Source organism: Salvelinus sp. IW2-2015, linkage group LG15 (assembly GCF_002910315.2).
Source record: "Salvelinus sp. IW2-2015 linkage group LG15, ASM291031v2, whole genome shotgun sequence".
NCBI lineage: Eukaryota > Metazoa > Chordata > Actinopteri > Salmoniformes > Salmonidae > Salvelinus > Salvelinus sp. IW2-2015.
The window spans coordinates 54,726,953-54,746,906 of NC_036855.1; the positions used below are offsets into that span (position 1 = coordinate 54,726,953).

Consider the following 19,954-nt stretch of genomic DNA (forward strand, 5'->3'; position numbering starts at 1 on the left):
GCTAAGTGTGCAAGGTTGATGCAAAGTCTTTGAGGTGACCAGGACATGAGTGTGTCCTCAAAGGGTGTGGAGACAGAGTAGCCAGTGGTGGTGGTAGTTCTGGGGTCTGACCAGCTTGCACAGCTAACTGGTCATTCTGGGCAAGCTGCAGCGACAAGGGTAATATCCATGTATGACTGGCAGGGTATTGGGGCTGTGGGGTGATCCGTTTCCATTTCTACAGTTAGCTAAAGGCATTCAGGAGATGCAGCTTGCATACCAAAGAGACCCATTGACTAACTGGAATGTTACCCTAGCCAGAATGATGCTGGGAATATTCCAGTAGTGGAATGGTTGGTTGTCTGGTTGTGAAGGAAAGTCTGTGAAAGGGCTGTCACAAACAGACTTGCCTTTAGATCTTTCCAACGCCTAATTAGCCTGTGGGTGGAGTTTTGTATGTTGAATGTGGCAAAAAAATAGCACAGCTCCACACACATTTGAAGATGATCCCTGAGCTTTGACGGAAAAGTAAAAAGGTTGCAGAGGATCAAGCATGGTACACAGAMGCCACTATCTCACAGTCAATCCCCAGCCACCATAAATAATCACATAGAGCAAGTTTTACCTCTTGTTTGCCATGGCATATGTTATTGGGTTGTTGGAATTACTACACAGAACACCATATTGGATTTGGAACCAAACCTGGGGGGGGGGGTTGGCTAACCAATGTTCCCTAAAATTTCTTTGGGCACTGAGAAAATTTCAGGTCTGCTGAGCGCAAACTTTAACGTTGTTAAAATTCTGTGCAACTTCCAGCACGCATATTGGCTCCCGAGTGGCGCAGTAGTCTAAGGCACTGCTTCGCAGTGCTTGAGGTGTCACTACAGACACCCTGGTTTGATTCCAGGCTGTATCACAACCAGCTGTGATTGGGAGTTCCAAAGGGTGGTGCACAATTGGCCCAGCTTCGTCCGGGTTTGGCCGGTGTATGCCATCATTGAAAATAAGAATTTGTTCTTAACTGACTTGCCTAGTTAAATAAAGATTTAATTAAAAAATCAAATATATATATACTGTGAACACCGAGGCTGTACCTGCTTTAAGTTACAGTTATGGCTATTTGATCATTATGTAAGCCTACCAGAGTGGCCTACCATCAAAAACAATGGAGGAAATGCATCCCTTAACATGGAAATAGCTGTTCTATCATTCAGCCTACAGTAGCAGACAATGTGTGGTGTTCAATGTAGGCCTACATTCCATGAGACTTTTGAAAAAAACATGCAGGACTTGACATTAACCTGTTTATCAACTTGTCCTTCAGACAAGGATGTGACTGAAAATATTGTTGTGTTGTTTGATGCAAGAAACCACTTTACAAAATAAAACACATTATTATTCCCATAGCATTATTACAGAGAATCAGACAAATTATGCTACCCTCTGCCTATTGGCTACTTACCGTAGTTTATTGAAGCCGGTCTCCAAATACACCACTGCCCCATTAACACAAAAAAATGCTCTTTACCTGACTTACTTTTCAAAGAAATGTACACGTTTTGTGCTCTTGTAGGAAGCAACCACTCCCCTATCGCTGACTTCAAATTATCTATAACTGGGTCAATAACTCACTAATTAGCAAACAAAATGTGCAAGTGGCTACATGCAGCTCTTGCTTTGATCTTAAAACAAGCGCATTTACTCATGACCGCTCATTCCGTAAACAGTCCAGTTCAAAGTTATCTTCACAGATAAAAAAAAGTCAACTTCACAGATCCATATATGGCAATAGGCTATTTGGATATAGGCCTACTGCAGCTCTAAACCTCACTTGTCTGTGTAGATTACGGGCTCTGTCGTGCGTGTCAGATGCGTTCTGCCTTCAACAAAATCTCTTGCAGTTAGTTTTGCATACTAAGTCTTACATAGTTCGTTTTTGTTTCGGTATGTTGCATTGAAAGTGGCTAATATTGCGTTGATTCGATCACAATTTCTACAGTAAAGGGAACGTTGATAGTGTTAGCTAACAGGGGAAACTAGAAAATTGAGTGAAGTTCGATCTCGTGCATGGGTTGAGACTGTTTTCTTCTGCGCGGCAGTCCGGGGTGAGCTGGGCGGCAGTCTCTGGGCTACTGCGCGCAGTTTAGAAGCGTACGTTGCCCCTAACATGATTTCAAGAGTACGGGTTTAACAGGGCCGGTTTCAGGCATACACGACGTAAAAGGTCGTTTAGGGGCCCCAGCCGCTAGTATTGGCCACTAGCCTATACTCTTCTTGACAAAGGTGGGATAGTGACCAAGCCACTGACACATTCGCTAAATGAAAAAAACATACTAGGCTGCTCGACTGAAAAACTAACCCCAAAAAATGATCCCTTTATGTTTACACGTAATTCACCAATTTGCGTGAATGACCTGTTGTAGAATAGAAAGGTTTGCCTATAATAAGCCTKTAATAACAAATAGTTTATTCATCTCTACTCTGGCCCTACATTTCATACAAAAGTCAGTCAGGTGGGCAATTTCTTATACAACTCCAGAAGTGGAATGAAAATCTGACCTTGAATTATAGGCTACACAATTTACATCCAATCAAATACTTTCTGTATCTTCCTTGGTGTGGAAAGTTGCATCGACCTGTAATACTAATTGAAGAGCTTTATATTCTTTCCCACTGGTTCAACGTCTAGTTTTGATTTACATTTGGTTAGTTGTCAACTAAGGTCAATTCAACAACAAAAAATGTCCTTGCAAATCCAATCAGTTTCCACATGATTCAACATTATCACATAGATTTTTTMGGGGGTTGAAACTACGTGGAAACAACGTTGATTTAACCTGTTTTTGCCCGGTGGTTTGTGCGGGGAGCACGAATTTGTTAAACTCAACACTGAGCCAAAGAGAGTTAAGAGCTTTCCTGCACAACAGTAGGCTACTCATCTCAGAGAAGATGATGCTCTTTGCTGATTGGCCCATCTCCGTTTCCACCCGCTGGTGCTACTTACAGGAGCTGGAGCTGACTGTCACTGTTCACTGTAGAGAGCACAGTCAGCACTCCGGCGATTTGCTACCTGTTTCAGAAAGACGCACGAGTGCGCTTTACCTCTCCAGGCACAGCCAAATGGACCCGGCGGACTWGACGTGKTRARATGTAAAAGGCACCTAAAGAAATRAGCAATGTCTTACAGTTGCATTATSCGCTGCCYCAGGTTATTACTTCTGTGTTTTTTGAGGAGGTAACAGAGGAGGATATTGCATGCCAACATGGATTGCCTTTTTCTTTTGATATGGACTTTGCCTATCCCACTTGTCAGCTGCACATCAGTGAAGATTTTATCCACTCTGTGGTTCTGGAACACATTGAAGGCAGGTGACAATTAACTGTATCATCAGATATACTTTTAAATTGCAGTAGGCTGCCTGTTACAGTACACTGTTGCGCTTGTTGTGCCATTAACTTGTTGCTACCTGTCGTTTTGCAGACGCTGCATATCTACTGCTCACATTCCATTTACTCTGTTTCGTCCACTTTTGCCAGTGACACCAGTGGACTGAATCATGGTTTGTATTTTGCACTGGCCACTTGTTTACTTCTCTCCATAACTGATAAGACAATGGTTACTAACAGCATTGTAGTCTGCAGCAGTCTGTAACTTTTACAGTCCGTTCGAATGAAACAATAACAAAGCTACTGTTCAGAATGAATAAAACGCATTACTTGTATGTGTTGTGTCAGGTTTATCGATGAGTCACCAGGTAAAGCGCTCATGGTGCCTTGCGCGCATACTGCCTCTCTCGTCTTCTTGGCTGGTAAATTTAAGCCACGCGCGTTTGCCGGTGAAGGAATTCCCTGCAGAAGCGGCAGTTTCCTCCTTGAGCAGCCGGCGACGGGGCGGGTAGAGTTTAGATGATTTACATTCTTTGATTTACCAATGAGAGTGGATATGACTGTAAAAAACGATTTGGATTTGTTTCTGGGCGTTCCTATTAGGCCTACGTGGCGTCTGATACTGTTCCTAAATGATGGGTGTCTTTGTGTTCTTTTTGAATAACTGTTTATTAGATTAATATAGGCTATGGTAGTGGAATAACGTTTACAACTTTTGGATCTGAAACGTGGTTTGATTATGAAAGGCCTGAATACACAAGCCAGTATGATATCAAATGCTCCCCTCATAAGTCACATAAATATTATAACACTGTTTGATCAATTATACCGTGATCAGTGTCAATAGACTAGAGGGAGTTGAAATGTGTGCAAATGCTTTGTGCCAATAAGATGAACTTATTGGATGTGGGTTTGGTGGTGACCTTCTCTGTGGTTCTCCCCCAGATTACATGTTTGTGACGCCAATTGAGGTGGATGCTCGGGGTGGGTATGTGTCCCACGATATGCTGCGGCGAGGCCGGAATAAGAGGTCCCTGCCGTCCATGGGGGGCCCTGTACACTACAGGCTATCTGCCTTCGGGAGGGACATGCACCTGGACTTACAGCCTGCCATGGTAGTGGCAGAGGGCTTCACAGTACAGGTACTGGGGACAGAGGGCATCACCACATTGGCACAGGAGCCAGCCCATCAGGACTGCTTGTATCAGGGATTTATACGCAACCTCACAGCTTCCTCTGCAGCCATATCTACATGTTCTGGCTTGGTGAGTGTCCCCTCGCGTCGTTACACTTTATCCTGCGTCAGGAAACATACACTTGTTTTTCTCCTGATTTAGATTTGTCATGTATTACACCTTGTGTCAAACCACCTTTATCATATGCAAAGTAAGCAATGAAAGAGAAAAAGAGTGTGTGTGTTTCTGTGTGTGAGGATGAGAGAGGGAGAGAGGGGTGTGTGTGTGTGGGAGTGAGAAAGAGAGAGGGGGGGGGAGTGGGGAGAAGAAGGGAGGAGAGTGGAAAAGAGACAGTTATGTTTTTTTAAGATGCTGGCCTTAGTGCCTCTCTCACTATTTCCTCCCTTAGGCGGACAAGCAGATCACATGTCCCACCCCGGACACCAGGCCCCCATAAAACATGCCTTTATTTTTGCCAATAGCCTCTACCTCCTTTGCTCCTTGCTCTTTTGTCCCTTGTTTGCCCTGCTTCCCCATCTCCCTTGTTCAGTGCAATTAAACCCAGGGTGAAGTTTCAGCCGCTTGGCTGGCAGTGCTAATCTTTGTATTGTTCTATTCATTAGTAGTAGCTTCTCCACAATAAAACAGCAGTGACCCATTATTTTAAAACTGTGCAAGGACACAATGTAATTTGGGAGCAGATGCATTTGAATAGACTGGAAGGACTCTTTGATCTGTTTTTCTCCTCCCCAGTTATTCTTTTTTTTCTTCCCAAGGATGACCTGAGGGCCATCAGAAATTCACTTAGTCTATCGTTTCTTAAAATGTGCTTCTACCTTTAGATTTCAGATGGAAGGGAGGGAGAGCCACATTAAAAGACCTACTTTTACACTAGTACATTAAAACTGAAAAAAGGGGAAGAGAGAAAAATGCACAAGAAAGAAGGTCTGTCTGTTGCACTGAAAGAGTGCATAGCCTGGAGGAGTTTAACCCCACATGTCATCTCCCCTTCACAAGGAGCTTTGGATTAAGTACAAATGAGGACCCATTCATCCCCCTTGATCCTCAGCAGCTTCTTTTGCCTGGAAACAGAGGATAACTGGCAGTCTGTTTGGGTGAGAGCTTGATTTTTTCTGCAAGAAGAATGTTAATTCCGAGTTTAGAGTGGCGCTCCGAGGGAGGATGGTTGCTCTCTCTATAGGCCTATGGAGGCCCTCTTTGTGGTAGTGTAGGTCTCCACTGCTGGCACACAGACAGACGGTCGGTCAGAGAAGCCCCGGCCTCCACAGTCCGCCCACGCTGGTCCTCTTTACTACTGTTTGAGTGCATCATGCCCCAGCAGATGGAGGGGGATTCTGTTTTTAAATCAAGAACAGGCAGACTCTGTATTAAGACCGGGGATAGGGGATTTGCTTAGTAAATCCTGAATAATTTAACATGGTGTTTTTAATTACACTCCTCATGAGAAGGACATGTACTTCCTTTGTGTGTCGAAAGTATTTTCTCTTTTTCTCTTTTCTGCTGACCTCAAATGACTTGAAGGCATCAGTTTAAAGAAAAACTAGTACAGCTATTGCTGGTTGCACACAGGAGTTCTCTGCCTGCATTCTCTGGTCCAGAGGTCACGGTGGTTGACCTCAGTCACTCCCTCTTTCAGGGTCATGCTGGTCTCAGTTCCTCTGTAGTGCAAGTTCAAAGATGCTCTCCCATTCCTCTGTGAATGCAGGGAGAGATAAATTAGAGCTCTGCTGTCCTCCCCAGGTCACCGCTCCGTACACTGGGTGACAGAGCCAGCCCTTCCTCACAAGGACCAGACCCCAAGAGCTGAACTGAACTCAACAAGAACTGTTCCAGCCCATTACCAGTAGGCTTGGATGCACTCTCTGAGACCTTCATTAATATGTCATTTATTATCTTATTGGACGGCGGGATCATTGGTGTGTGGGCCAGCTATATTGTCTGGCTGTTGAGCCATTAGATTGCCCCTTCAGCGGATTCCGGTTCTCTGGCTAAGCGTGTCCGACCATGACAAACACGGCCATGACCTTTCCCAAGCCCCCTCTTCCACGTTAGGATGCATGTCTCTTTAGTCTATACAGTTACAGCCACACCTTTAAAGGTTTTAAGTGCTAGCTGAGAAAATGATGAAACACGTTTCTGATAAGACTTCAAGTTCATCTAGGGGGCATATTTTATGTGGTTGAAATAGTCTGCTTGCATAAAAGTGTCAAAGATAACACGTTACGCACCCATTCACATTTTCTCAAGGGATGCTGAAAGAAAGAAATCATATTTCTCCATTCCTGTTCCCGAGACAAAATTAACATTTGTTGTATAATTTTACTGCAAGAAATGCATAATTCTGCAAGAGTTAATATTATATTTCTGTATATGTGAGAGGTTATAGGCCTACAGTCAGTGTCCAGATTTCAGTTATTATTCCATTTAACCCATATGAACTTCAATTAGGAATATTCTGTTTATTTACAGATACAGGGATACTCGTGAACGGGATATCAAAGGTTCATGTAAACAGCTTATCCCGAGTAAGACCAAAAGCGGGATATGAGCTACCATCCGGAATACTGTGCACATGTAAACGTGGTCTCTCTGAGACATCTCTCCTTTCAGTGTTTCCTGTGGTATTAAAGCAGGTCACTCTCTCTTAGGTAACCACATATATTCTGAGAACCCGTTTTTGTTGTTCTTCATTATTTTAGAAACGAGGCTGGGAGGGCTAGGTGTATTCTTTTCCCACAACCCCTGCAGAGTTGTAGACCGGTTCTAATTAGGGTAGTAATTGAGTCTGTTTTGATGTGTACTAGTGGTCTTTTTAATGACCCCCATGTACTAGGGGATGAGTGTGAAAACAAACCTCCCCRTTTCCTTTTCTTTTTCTCATTCCCCAGTGTATTGCTCTCAGACACCTCAAAGGAGGTTGTTTATTTTGCTCAGAGCCTTGTTGCAGGGACAGTTGTGATATCCTTTAACAATGATCTGAGGAAAGGAAACACGTCAGCATACATGCACATTTGACTGTCTCAACAAGGTGTAAGTCGTAGGACGTTCCACTGTGTGAAAGAAAAAGACACTCACTCTCTTCCCGTGGTGTGGTATTGGTCATATAACCGGTTTAGTGGGATTATTTTTTAAATCAGAATTATAGTCCTACATATATTACTAAACATGAGTTATAGGTGATGTAGTGGCCATAAATGATTGTTCTGGAGTGAACTTTTCTCTGGAGAGTGTCATATTTAAATGTTGTGCGCAGGCCTGAAATAAACAAGATGGCTSATGCTCTTTCTCAGCACCTCATATGACCTACTGTAAACCACAACTCTCTCTGCTCAGTGTCCCATGGGCTCCATCTCCCCACAATGGGCTCCATATGGATGCAGGGCATACAGGGAGTAGGGCTGAGTCTGACACATGATGAGGAATTCTCAGGTAGGACTTTGGGCATTTGTACTTGTCCATTTTCATAAGAGGACTGGACAAATTGGAACGTCTGTTGGAACTCTGTAGTTACTATGSCTCCCTAGTCCCACTCATAACTCATAGGCTGTTATGCCACATACGACGTGAGCCGGTCATGTTGTGAGCGCTGCGGAGGGAGATTCCCTGGTGGTCTCCGTGGTGACAGTGATGTAGTGCCCACCGCTAGATGCCAGTAGGAGAGGGAGCCAGGCCCTCGCCATTCTGCTCTTGTCACAGGCATTGTACTTGGGTTTCTCACACAAGACGAATGAGGAGCGCTGAAGTGGTCGTCACTTCACAAAGCAGAATCCATACATATTCCTCGACCCGTCTGTGTCAGCACAATAGATGCAGTACCCCTTTTGTTAGACAATATGTTCTCTTCCGACAACGGTTCTGGCTTGTCGTCAAATGAGGATAGCGCTGTGACCAGTATGGCTGCTTTAGTGAAAAATGTTTCTCTGTATATAAGACGTGCACAAACATGGTTGCAGAACCATTCAAATCAACATTTATTGGTGGCAGATTTTGCAGATGTTATCACAGGTGCAGCTAAATGCTGGTGTTTCTAGCTCCAGCAGTGCAGCAGTACGTAGCAATACAAAACAATACACACATAATCCAAAAAGTAAAAATAAAGAAATTCTGAAATGTCGTAACGAATCCAATTAACAACCCAAATAGCACTGTAACAGTAATCCAACTGCAACATATACGCATCTAGGAAGGAAATTTCTATAAATGATATGTACAGCAGTAGATATATTAGTATGAGCTATGTCGAGAATATAGTATTTAAATACACAGTGCACAACCCCATAGCAAAATGGATAGAATTGCAGGAAATTAGCTTCCTGAGTCCGGAATACAAATGATACATATGTATGTGAATGGTGAGTATAGACAGTATGGACTGTATGTGAATAGAAAAGGTGTGTATAGCAGTAGATTCTTTATTTATTGAAGTTTTATTTGATCAGTGAGTCATACTGAGACCAAGGTCTATTTTACAGATGAGCCTTGAGTTACAGAAATGACAGAAAATACACACATCAAAATACGAATAKAAAATGCAAGCAGAAAGAAAAACAGTCATAAAAAACAAACACATTCATCAATAAGAAGGTCCTCAATCAGCTATATAGGATGAGCCATGTCTAGAATACAGTATATACATATAAAGTGCGTAAAACAGTATGCAAATATTATTAAAGTGACTGGTGTTCAATGACTGTACATAGGGCAAAAGTCTCTAAGGTGCAGGGTAGAGTACTGGATGGTAGCTGGTTAGTGACCTTGTCCGAGGTTCAGGGCAGAGTACTGGAAGCCATGGAAACAGTAAAGATGTTAGCTTAAATTGAACACAGAACCATATACAGTATATCCCATATTTACCATATTTATTTCTCTTTCCCCCTCATATCCTCTCATTCTCTCTATTTCTGACCTCTGGTGAGTTTGGGAGGGACTGAGTGCCTGAAATAGTGGACTTCCCAATTTGGCCACCTGCTGAGTCATCATCCACTGTCAGAGGAAGTTGCTTGGTCCCAACTGGGCTGACAGGAAAATGAGMTGAACCTTGCCCATTTCAATTCAGCTGATAAGGGGGCTGTATAACATCATTAGCCATGGTGTTTCCAGGCCCACCTGTGCTTTATTTGGAGAACAAGGGCTGCTCAGTGGGTGTCTATGCTCTTTAAAGGCAATTAGTGACGCCACACACTCTGTGGAATGCTCTAGGTTAACGCTGAGGGAAACTCAAATCATTATTGGCCAGGTCGAATGATAGACACGGAGACATAGACCGCTCACACAGAAGTGGCCTGTGTTTTGGACTGATAATGGCCTGTATCCTTTTACCATAGCTGACAGACACTGAGTGATGTGGATGCTCTGGTCTGCATTCGCCGACACTATGGTCACATGTAACGCTGAGCTGGAGTGCAGATGTGTTTTAGAGCTTTATAATCACTGGCTTTGGGTTTCTCACACATCTCTCCCAGTCTTTAACAGCATGTAAGCACTTACTAATTTAAAATATAATGTCATGGTTGGGAGCCTTAAAAGCAGCTACAGTTTACACAAAGACAAGCTAATTACGTTTTCCCCCGCAACAGATCCTAAGGAACAAGCTATAAATTGTGTCCCGCGCTTACACTGAAGACATGCATGGTCGAAATGTGTAAGGTTACAGTATGTAGTCACAGGCCTCAGAAAACCACATGAAAGCAAACGCAAAGTCATGTTGTAATAGCTTCCATAGGAAAGTCCTCTGAGACCATTGCTGTATTAGCTAATTCCCAACATGTAGACTGCTGGGTTCGGAAAACTGTCTACTCAGAGTAACCATGTGCATGTTATGCTGTAAACTGAGAATGGTGGRGGGGGTGGAGAGTCGTCTGATGTCTGCAGGTCTGAGGAGAAATAGACTGGTGTTTAACAGAGGGCATCTCCCTCTAATCTGTGTAACTCTTACAAGTGTACATTTAAGGAGATCACTAGAGGTCTGCCACATCAATATTACTTGAAGTCTGAGGACCTGGTGTCTCTTTACTCGCTGTGAAATTCCATACATCTCAAGTACCTTTCAGATGATATATGTTGTCATGAATAACATCCATTTAACAGCATGTTACTATACATAGCAAAACATGTATTAAATGTAATGCCAGAAATAATACAGTACATTGAGGTATGTACCTGATATCACCTGATATTACTATCAGTATCTGATATTACTGATATTTTATGGCTACTAGTACGCTTATGTTTTCATTTGCATGTTGTCCCTCCAGTGTTCTACTTTTACATTTCATCCGGCAGTTCTTCTAGTCTTCTCAGGACTCTCACAGACATACAGTTCAGGCAGAACAAGAAGAGAGACGCACCACATCCCGACAGATGGAATCAATTTCCTCCCATTATCAAGCATAGGCACCTCCATCTGCTAACTGCTGGAAGATGTTGATAGATATTTTACAGTAAAGTTTGGTATGTTTCTGAGACAAATGGAATACATGTGTGATAATTGAGTGTGAGGTGGCGTGGGGGGTTGGCAGACAATGGGAAGCGCTAGCTAGCTAACAGTGGATTTCCTCCAGGGTGTTGGTTAACGTTTGTTGTGGGTTAAAGGGGAGCAGGCACATCACAACAGGAAGTGGCTAGCGAGATTCCAGGCTAATATGCTAATAGATTTACACAGATAGAGGTTGGAACCTGGAAGAGGTTCTTTGTCTCCTCCATCTTTGTCTCTTTTACAGTTTCAGTCTGTGTGAGTAATTCGGTCGCTGTCAGACTTGTTAATGCTACAGGCTTAGTTCAGGGTAGCTTTACAAAACATATGCTAATGTTAAAAATGGGCTCATCTGGGATGAAGTACTACTGTCACCACTGCAAAAATGAGCAGAAAATATGTATCTTTATTGATGTAATGCATAGCAGAGATTTATACAAATAGCATCCATATATCCATGCATAGGCCTATATTGCTTGACAGTTTGCTGAGAGTTAGTTGGTGAGATCCCTAAACTCGTCAGTTCAAAGGGCTGGAGCAGTCACCAGACCGACCAGGCTGCCAGATCTTTACAGTGCAGTGGAAAAGTGTAATGAAATGACAGTGCGGGTTACACTCAAGTCTTGTGGCTATTAAGTAAGTGGAATGGTTTCTAAGTCCAGTATAGCATTGTGTATCCTCCCCAAGTTTGTCAGTGTCTCCCTGCTCTCTGTCCTCACGCTGTCTACCCCTAGACTATGGTCTGTGTCGGGGGCTAGCTAGGGCTGGTTCATAAGGAGGTGTCCTGGCTGTTCTGGCTGCCCAGCTGTGGTGAAGACATGTCATACTGTTATTCTCTCTCTGTCTGGACACAGTGTTTGAAGGCCTGTGGGGCTCTGCCGAGGTCACATTAGAGAAAGAGGAGGAAAATGTGACACAGGAAGGCAAGGCACACAAGGTACCCTGTGGCTCGGCCAAAATAGACGTCACTGCATTTATTTTAAACCCCCTTTTGATTGAAACCCATCAATCGGAAAGAGAAATCACTCTGCCTCAACAAAGCACCGGAGCAACACAGAGAACGAGGCTGACAGACATCGACGGATGCCCGACGCCATTACTGCCCATTACTATCATGGGAGAAACAGAACCAAATTTGACAAGAGCCTCTGGGTTACTCACATGGCCTTTTGATCCTCATCGGGGGAGGAATGAGTGATACGAGGTGGTTTGGTGGTTCTGTCAGGTCCTGGGAGAAGAGAGATGGATGGGGTTATGGTGGACTTGGCATCCCCAGAGTGCCCCTGTTGTACCCCTGTCCTGTCCCAGGAGGTGGGAGTCTGGGAGCGGATGGCTGTGCATGGTGGCAGTCTGCCATGGCTCGCCACTGTTTTCACAACAAGAGCTTCTGCATGGCTTCCCCTTTGTGCGCCTATGTTTACTTTGCCACCTGCTAGTCTGGGGAAATGTGGATCAGGAGGGTGAAGGGGGAGGTGGGTGTCACACGTAGAAAATGGACAGGGGTCATGGGGTATGAGGGGTGTGGATGACAATGCACAGCTATTTGGGCTGGATTTGGAGAGTAGGAGGTGAGATTAGATGGCATTCCATGGCCAGACAGAATGTGTGAGGMTCAGCYCTCTAGTSAWCGATCTCAGACATGGTCAGAGAGTGGAATGAACTGCTTAACTTGGTCATCAAATGGGAGAAAGGACAGAGGTTTGGGGAAACCAAACAAAAATGAAATGATTGCATTCACCTTTCTTAACTCAGTTCTTTCTCTGTCTCATGCAATCACATCATCACATAAACAAATGACCAGGTAATACATAATAATATAGTAGTGCTGACCAAGAGAAAATACATATTTTTTTCTCTAGTCTGCCAATGCTTATAGAGTCCATTTCACCATTATTCCTCTGTTTGTAACTCACTGTGGATGAGGCCAAGTGGAGACACGCCGCTCCCCAGCGCTGTCTAACGCTGTCTAACCCTGCTGACATGAACATCCACAGCAGTGAACGGATGGTCTGTCAGAGGCCAGGGTGTTTATCAGCCTGTCTGTCTGTCTGGTAGCTCTGCCAGGCGGAATAAACCAAACCACTGCTTCTTCATTCTACAGCAACARGACACATTTCACGGACTGAGATAAATGCACGCTCAGCTAGCACAGCACACAGCGAACTCTTCCAGAACGTCTTGGATGCGGTCGTTGCTGCCAGATTAATGTTGACTCTGTTCTTGTCTTATATTGCAAACCTTAAGCTGGAGGGCTGTTGCAAATGCATTACAAATGCTCAACTATAACTAACCAAAACTACACTGAACAAAAAGTGTTGGTCCCATGTTTCATGAGCTGAAATAAAAGATCCCAGAAATTTTCCATATGCACAAAAAGCTTATTTTTCTCAAATGTTCTGCCCAAATTTGTAAAGATCCCTGTTAGTGAGCATTTATCCTTTGCCAAGATAATCCATCCACCTGACAGGTGTGGAATATCAAGAAGCTGATTATTAGACAGTACGATCATTACACAGGTGCACCTGTGCTGGGGACAATGAAAGGACACTCTAAAATGTGCAGTTTTGTCACACAACACAATGCCACAGATGTCTCAAGTTTTGAGGGAGTGTGCATTTCGCATGCTGACTGCAGGAATGTCCACCAGAGCTGTTGCCAGATCATTTCATGTTAATTTCTCTACCATAATCCGCCTCCAACGGCATTTTAGAGAATTTGGCAGTACGTCCAACCGGCTTCACAACCGCAGACCACATGCATGGAGTCGTGTGGACTAGCGTTTTGATGATGTCAACATTGTGAACAGAGTGCCCCATGGTGGCTGTGGGGTAATGGTAATGGTAGGCATAAGCTATGGACAACGAACACAATTGTATTTTATTGATGCCAATTTGAATGCACAGAGATGCCGTGACGAGATCTTGAGGCCCATTGTCATCCCATTCATCTGCCACCCTCACCTCATATTTCAGCATGGTAATGCACAGCCTCATGTTTTAAGGATCTGTACACAACTCCCGGAAGCTGAAAATGTCCCAGTTCTTCCATGGCCTGCATACTCACCAGACATGTCACCCATTGAGCATGTTTGGGATGCTCTGGACACCGTATTCCAGTTCATGCCAATATCCAGCAACTTTGCACAGCCATTGAATAGGATTGGGACAACACCCCACAGGCCACAATCAACAGCCTGATCAACTCTATGTGAAAGAGATGTGTCGCGCTGCATGAGGCAAATGGTGGTCACACCAGATACTGACAGGTTTTCTGAACCACTTCTCTACCTTTTTTTTAAGGTATCTGTCACCAACAGATGTACTGTATATCTGTATTCCCAGTCATGTGAAATCCATAGCTTAGGGCCTAATACATTTATTTCAATTGACTGATTTCCTTATATGAACTGTAACTCAGTAAAATCTTTGACATTTTTGCATGTTGCGTTTATATTTATTTTGAGTATAAATTAAACTGTCAGCCTGTGGTGATGTTTGAAATAATATTTTACACCTCTATATAATGTAATGGTATAAATAAGGATTCTACAGTTGTATTATATGTATTATAAATGTTTTATTAATTGGAAAGTGTTCTGTATCAATATGTCAAACGTTCAAAGATGAATCATATTGCTATGGATTGCCAAATGTAGACTTGGTGTTGAGGCAGTTGCACATGGCCCATAGACAGAAAGCTGACTAGTGAGTAAGTGAAATGCATTTTCAGAGATGTTACAGTAGCTTGTTGCCTTATGTTCTGTGATTAACCTTTGCCTAATTTATGAAACAATATTTTTTACTTTTGACTTGAACATCAACCCCTCTCTCCACCTCCCTATTGTTCCATGTAATCATCAAACTGCACACACACACACACACACACACACACACACACACACACACACACACACACACACACACACACACACACATCACACACACAACACACACACACACACACACACACACACAAGGAGGGTGTTGAAGAAAAGCCTAGCTATCTGCCTCGGAGGATGACAAAGAGCCAATATTGGATCTTTTCAATCAGTGGTTGGCTTGCTGACAGGGTTCCATAGAGAGGCTATCTCATACATTGTAGCCCTCTAACATGTGAAGGGAAAGTGAATACCGCTGTGTTTCAGCTCTTTTCGCTAATCAAATTGATTCAGTCTCCTCCAGTGCTAGGTCCGATAACAGGACCATGCTGATGTTGAAGATTAATGGCCTCCCGCCTTAATGTGTTTTTACCGGCAGTCTTCAAGAGGTTGTCTCAACACTTTATTCCTTTCTTTGGACTGTATTGGAATCCTTTACATGAAAAGCTGGTTAATTAAAGAGCAGTTTTTGGCAGAGGTCTGTTCAAAGGGACTTTTTTCACTTTGAGTTTTTGAGTTGTTGTTTCTGTTGACCTGCAAGCATTTTAAACACTACTAGTTAGCAACCTTTTACCAGTTACACTCTGACTGCACTATCATATATAAAGCTCTTGCATCGTGCTACTTTATATATTTTTTCACTGTATCTGATTGCTGTATCCATGGCGACTGCCAGTACTTAGGTTGTGCACAGCAGTTTTTTTAAAGGCCGTGTTTGAGAGGTAAACTACACTGTAACTGAAGACTGTAATTTATACAGTAATGTGGGGTATTATCAACAGTAGAATGGTACTGTTCCTAGAATACTAGGGCCGGGACGATACAAGTATCACAATACTGGTTATTATCGTGACAAAGAAACAAAACGCAAAGCATATTTAACTTCTTTAGGAAAACAGCGCTAATGTTGGAAACAAACATCATTATGTTGTCATTCAGAGTCACATGTATTTATTTTCCAAGCTATAGCTCACAATATTTTACTTACAGCCGGTTTTTAAAGGACCAAAAAGTTTGGTCTGCTTCATGTTTTCACTTTTGGGTACCGTATCTTTGGAACGCCAATAACATTTTGGGTGCATAGAATTGTTGTTTATGGCTCATTAACATATTTTGAGGCGTGCCTTGTTTAGAGGCTATATTTGTTTCACCCATGAGTGAGAATGCTGTACAAATTGAACTCCTATGTGGTTATAGTGCACCATTAGTTTTAAAGATTGGAATGGCAGCAAGACTTGAACCTTAAATGGTTGAGTGTTTTGCCATGTCCTTTTGGTCTGTTTTGCCCTGTAGTCGCCCTGTAGCTGCCAGTTTGAAAGACTTTGTTAAGGCCTCTAGAAGTGCAAGTGATCTAAAACACCAAATATGCATAAATATGTTGTAATGTGTAAACACTTTACCTAGCCACCAACCTGCTTTTACCAATTCCTTGTAATTACAGTAAAATACTGTAAATACAAACTTTTCCCCTCAATGAATTAAATGTATCCATTCATTCATTCTGACTACGGTAGCATTGACTTTTGTACAGTATAATACAGTCAATTCTACAGTATTGTACTGTGTGTAATTACACAGTACTTTCTTTGATACCGTATTTGTATTACAGTAGGTGTACTGTAATATGAAATACATAATTTTACTTGCCACTGAGCTGTCTGTAAGTTAATGTCAAATTCACAGCAACCCCTTTACAGTGTAAGAGTTGGTTCTAGATTGTCTCAGAACCCACTAACCTTCTGGGTTAGGAATCCTGTGTTGAGGAGCAGCTGCCCCAGACTACCTCTTGTACCCTGTGTTATCATGCTGACAGACAGTAAGTCACATTCCTGTGGGAGCCTGACCTATGGAGACACCACCTTGTCCCAGGGTTTCTTGTGTCTGTGTCTGGTTTGACATGACTCCTCTCTATTTTTATGTCCCTTCAGGCCTTATCTAGGAACTGCTGACAGACCTCTTACTTACGCCATTCCTTAACACATGACAATCTACATGACTTATTACTGATCCGACTCTCGTCCTCATCCACCATGATGAATGTTTAATGTTGATGAATAAATCTAAGGCCCAGGGGTATCTGTGCTCTTCAGTCAGGTCTGATCCGGATGTCTGATGATGAGTACTTCATCGCCCCCTTGCCCCAGCACCTAGCTGCAGAGCACAACTACAGCTCCCCGAGTGGACACCACCCACACGTGGTCTACAAACGCTCGGCTGAACACAAAGTCCATGGTGGCCAGAGGTCTATCCACAGCTCCCAACCTGGCAACCCATATCTACAGCACCATCACCAGCATCACCACGACTACCAGCACGGGAAGCTGCAGAGACAACACTTCTGTGGACGCCGCAAGCAATGTATGTAAGGGAACTTCCTTATTATTATGACTGCCTTTGATCCGCTCACATGAGAAAAATACATTACAGTCACGTGGGACTGTGTGTACAGGACAGTGGTAGTAAAGATGGTAGAGAGACATGCTTTGTAGTTTTATCACAGGAACAGAACGATAACAGTACAATGACAAATAAAAAAAATGTTCAAATGTTCAACTACTGATTGTTTATGATGTAATGTGTATAGTGTATTTTGAAAGAAATAGTGCTCAGATAGCATAGGGGTATAAAGTAGCTGGCCTTTATTGAAATTAATACTCAGAAGCAGCATGAGGAGTGAATGACTTTGAATATTTCCTGCTCTTTCAACGCTCTGCCGGCCCCTTGCTCTTATCAGGGAAAGGTCCAGGAAGAAGGAGGAGCTGTCATTTGAGCTCCTTTCCAAAGCATTTCTCCCCCTGTCTCCTTTTTCTCTCTCTTCATATCTCTATCTATCCCTCCCTACCTGCCCTCTATCTGTCTACCATATCTCTGCAGACACTCCCAAGCCCCCTGCTGAGGATCGTCTCGCCATGCCTGATGAGTTTGAGCTCCCAGGCAGGGGGAAGCGATCACCCATCACGTCTAACAAGGTGGGGACCTTGAATGTGGAAACACTGGTGGTGGCAGACAGGAAGATGCTGGAGAAACACGGCAGAGAGAACGTCACCACCTACGTCCTCACTGTTATGAACATGGTGAGCAGGGGAGGGACACCAGTCAGTCATGTAACATACTGTATCCCAAAGTAGATTTTATCCTCAAGCAAAACCCTGGCCTAAGGCTTGACAAGCAATGAATGTCATGATTTATGTATTTACTTCCCACAAAATGTTAAGCAACGATTCATTTGAACCGAAATGTTAATCGACAACTGGCAATCTGGGTTGCTTTTGTTTCAGGTTTCCAGCCTTTTCAAAGACGGCACCATCGGAACTGATATCAACATTGTGGTGGTCAGCCTGCTTCTTCTAGAGCAAGACCCAGTGAGTCACATCGATCTGAGTGCTTGACAATAAAATCCCCAGCCTCCCCAATGTCATGAATTCTCCAGTCTCCCCTTCTGATCTCTTCCTCTCTGTCTCTTCCCCAGCTCGGCCTGTCCATCAACCACCACGCCGACCAGTCTCTCAACAGTTTCTGCCAGTGGCAGTCGGGCCTGATCGGTAAGCGCCACGACCACGCCGTGCTCCTCACCGGCCTGGACATCTGCTCTTGGAAGAAGGAGCCCTGTGACACCCTGGGTAAGGGGGAGGGGGGGGGGGGGGGGGGGGGGGGGGAAGTGTAGGGGTGGGGGCGGGGGTGAAGTAGGTCACCAGGGCTCCTGAGGGGACTGTTGGAATTAGAGCCCTTAGTCATGGTGCTGCTGGGGGATTAGACAGCACCAGAGATCATGGGGTCACTTCCAGGGTGGGCGGGATTCCTGCATGCTCTGCCTGGACTCCCTCCGGCAGGGGTTTCACCTGCACTAATACACCTTGTCAAAACTCACTCACACACACAAGTATGGCCATGCATACATGCAGCGCACGCACTCACACCCACACACTGCACCCACCCACACACATCTTACACCTCATCCTTCTCTTTTCTCTTCCTAGTGTGAACATCGCGTTTGTCAGTCAGTCTAAACTGAAGCATTCAGTCTCAACTGAGATATATATTCATCTCAACGTGCCCTAAACCACAAGTATGCACTTTGGGACGATACAGGTGACGAGGCAAGCGAGGCTTATGATTATATAATACTGCTCATTTGTAACACAACCCACAGCTTTCCTAATAGCCAGTTGCTTACAATATCGCCTACCAAGCAGTTCTGAACTCGCTTCTTCCGTGGACATGTTAAGAACTGCTAAAGACTGCCTTTATTGCCATGTAACAGCAGTCTTTGCTCCCTCTATAGCAGGATTTGCATTTTTTAGGTTGGCAATAGTAATGCCTGTATTGAAAATAAGTTTGTCTTGTAACACTGCCTACGGCCTCTTCTCCCAGAACAGTTATGTTGTCTGATGGTTTTTTGTAGATAGACATAGTAGCTTTGTTTGAATACATATTTGAGCCTGATATCTCCCTCACAATACTCCTTTTAAAATTGTCCTCCTACCTCTCTTCTCCCTGCTCTGCTTATCTCTGCAGGTTTTGCTCCTATAAGTGGAATGGTGTAGTAATACCGGAGCTGTACGATTAATGAAGAACACAGGACTGGGCTTAGCTTCACCATCGCTCATGTACATGAATCAGGCCACAAGTAAGTCCATCAATGCCCTCGCAATTAGCACTAGCCATTAGCTTTACCTTCACATGCAGCAGAATAGACCCCCATGCATTTTAGGAGAACAAAGAAACACCTAGTGCAGGTGATGAACGTGTTACTATATAGCAGTGTATTTCGTGTGGACATTAGTCCTAAGAAATGCATGCAGGCTAGTTTTTTTAATAGAAAGTCGTGCTTAGTTGCAATTGTGACGGCTTTAATCTACAGTGCCAACATCAAAGATGCAAAAGATGAATACGGCTGATGAACGAATAGCCGTTACACGAGCAAAGCACTTAATTTGCTCTAATGAACAATGTGTGAAACCATTTAAAGTGCCACAGGGCCGATGGGCATGCTCTGTATTGTTGTTATGAGCATATCAGTATTCCAGCTAGCGGATAAGATAA

General features: G+C 43.6%; 1 protein-coding gene across 1 annotated transcript in view; it reads left to right on the forward strand.

Moving 5' to 3' along the window:
• The first annotated feature begins 3,021 nt into the window (after positions 1 to 3,021).
• The window catches only part of LOC111974635 (A disintegrin and metalloproteinase with thrombospondin motifs 18), a 46,148-nt gene continuing 29,215 nt past the window's right edge, over positions 3,022 to 19,954 (forward strand). Inside the window, exons 1-7 of the mRNA XM_070447376.1 lie at positions 3,022 to 3,344; positions 3,461 to 3,539; positions 4,312 to 4,631; positions 17,002 to 17,269; positions 17,786 to 17,985; positions 18,190 to 18,273; positions 18,381 to 18,531. Of these exons, the coding sequence (XP_070303477.1) occupies positions 3,243 to 3,344; positions 3,461 to 3,539; positions 4,312 to 4,631; positions 17,002 to 17,269; positions 17,786 to 17,985; positions 18,190 to 18,273; positions 18,381 to 18,531 (1,204 nt within the window). The 5' untranslated portion in view covers positions 3,022 to 3,242. The remainder of the gene's footprint in view (positions 3,345 to 3,460; positions 3,540 to 4,311; positions 4,632 to 17,001; positions 17,270 to 17,785; positions 17,986 to 18,189; positions 18,274 to 18,380; positions 18,532 to 19,954) is intronic.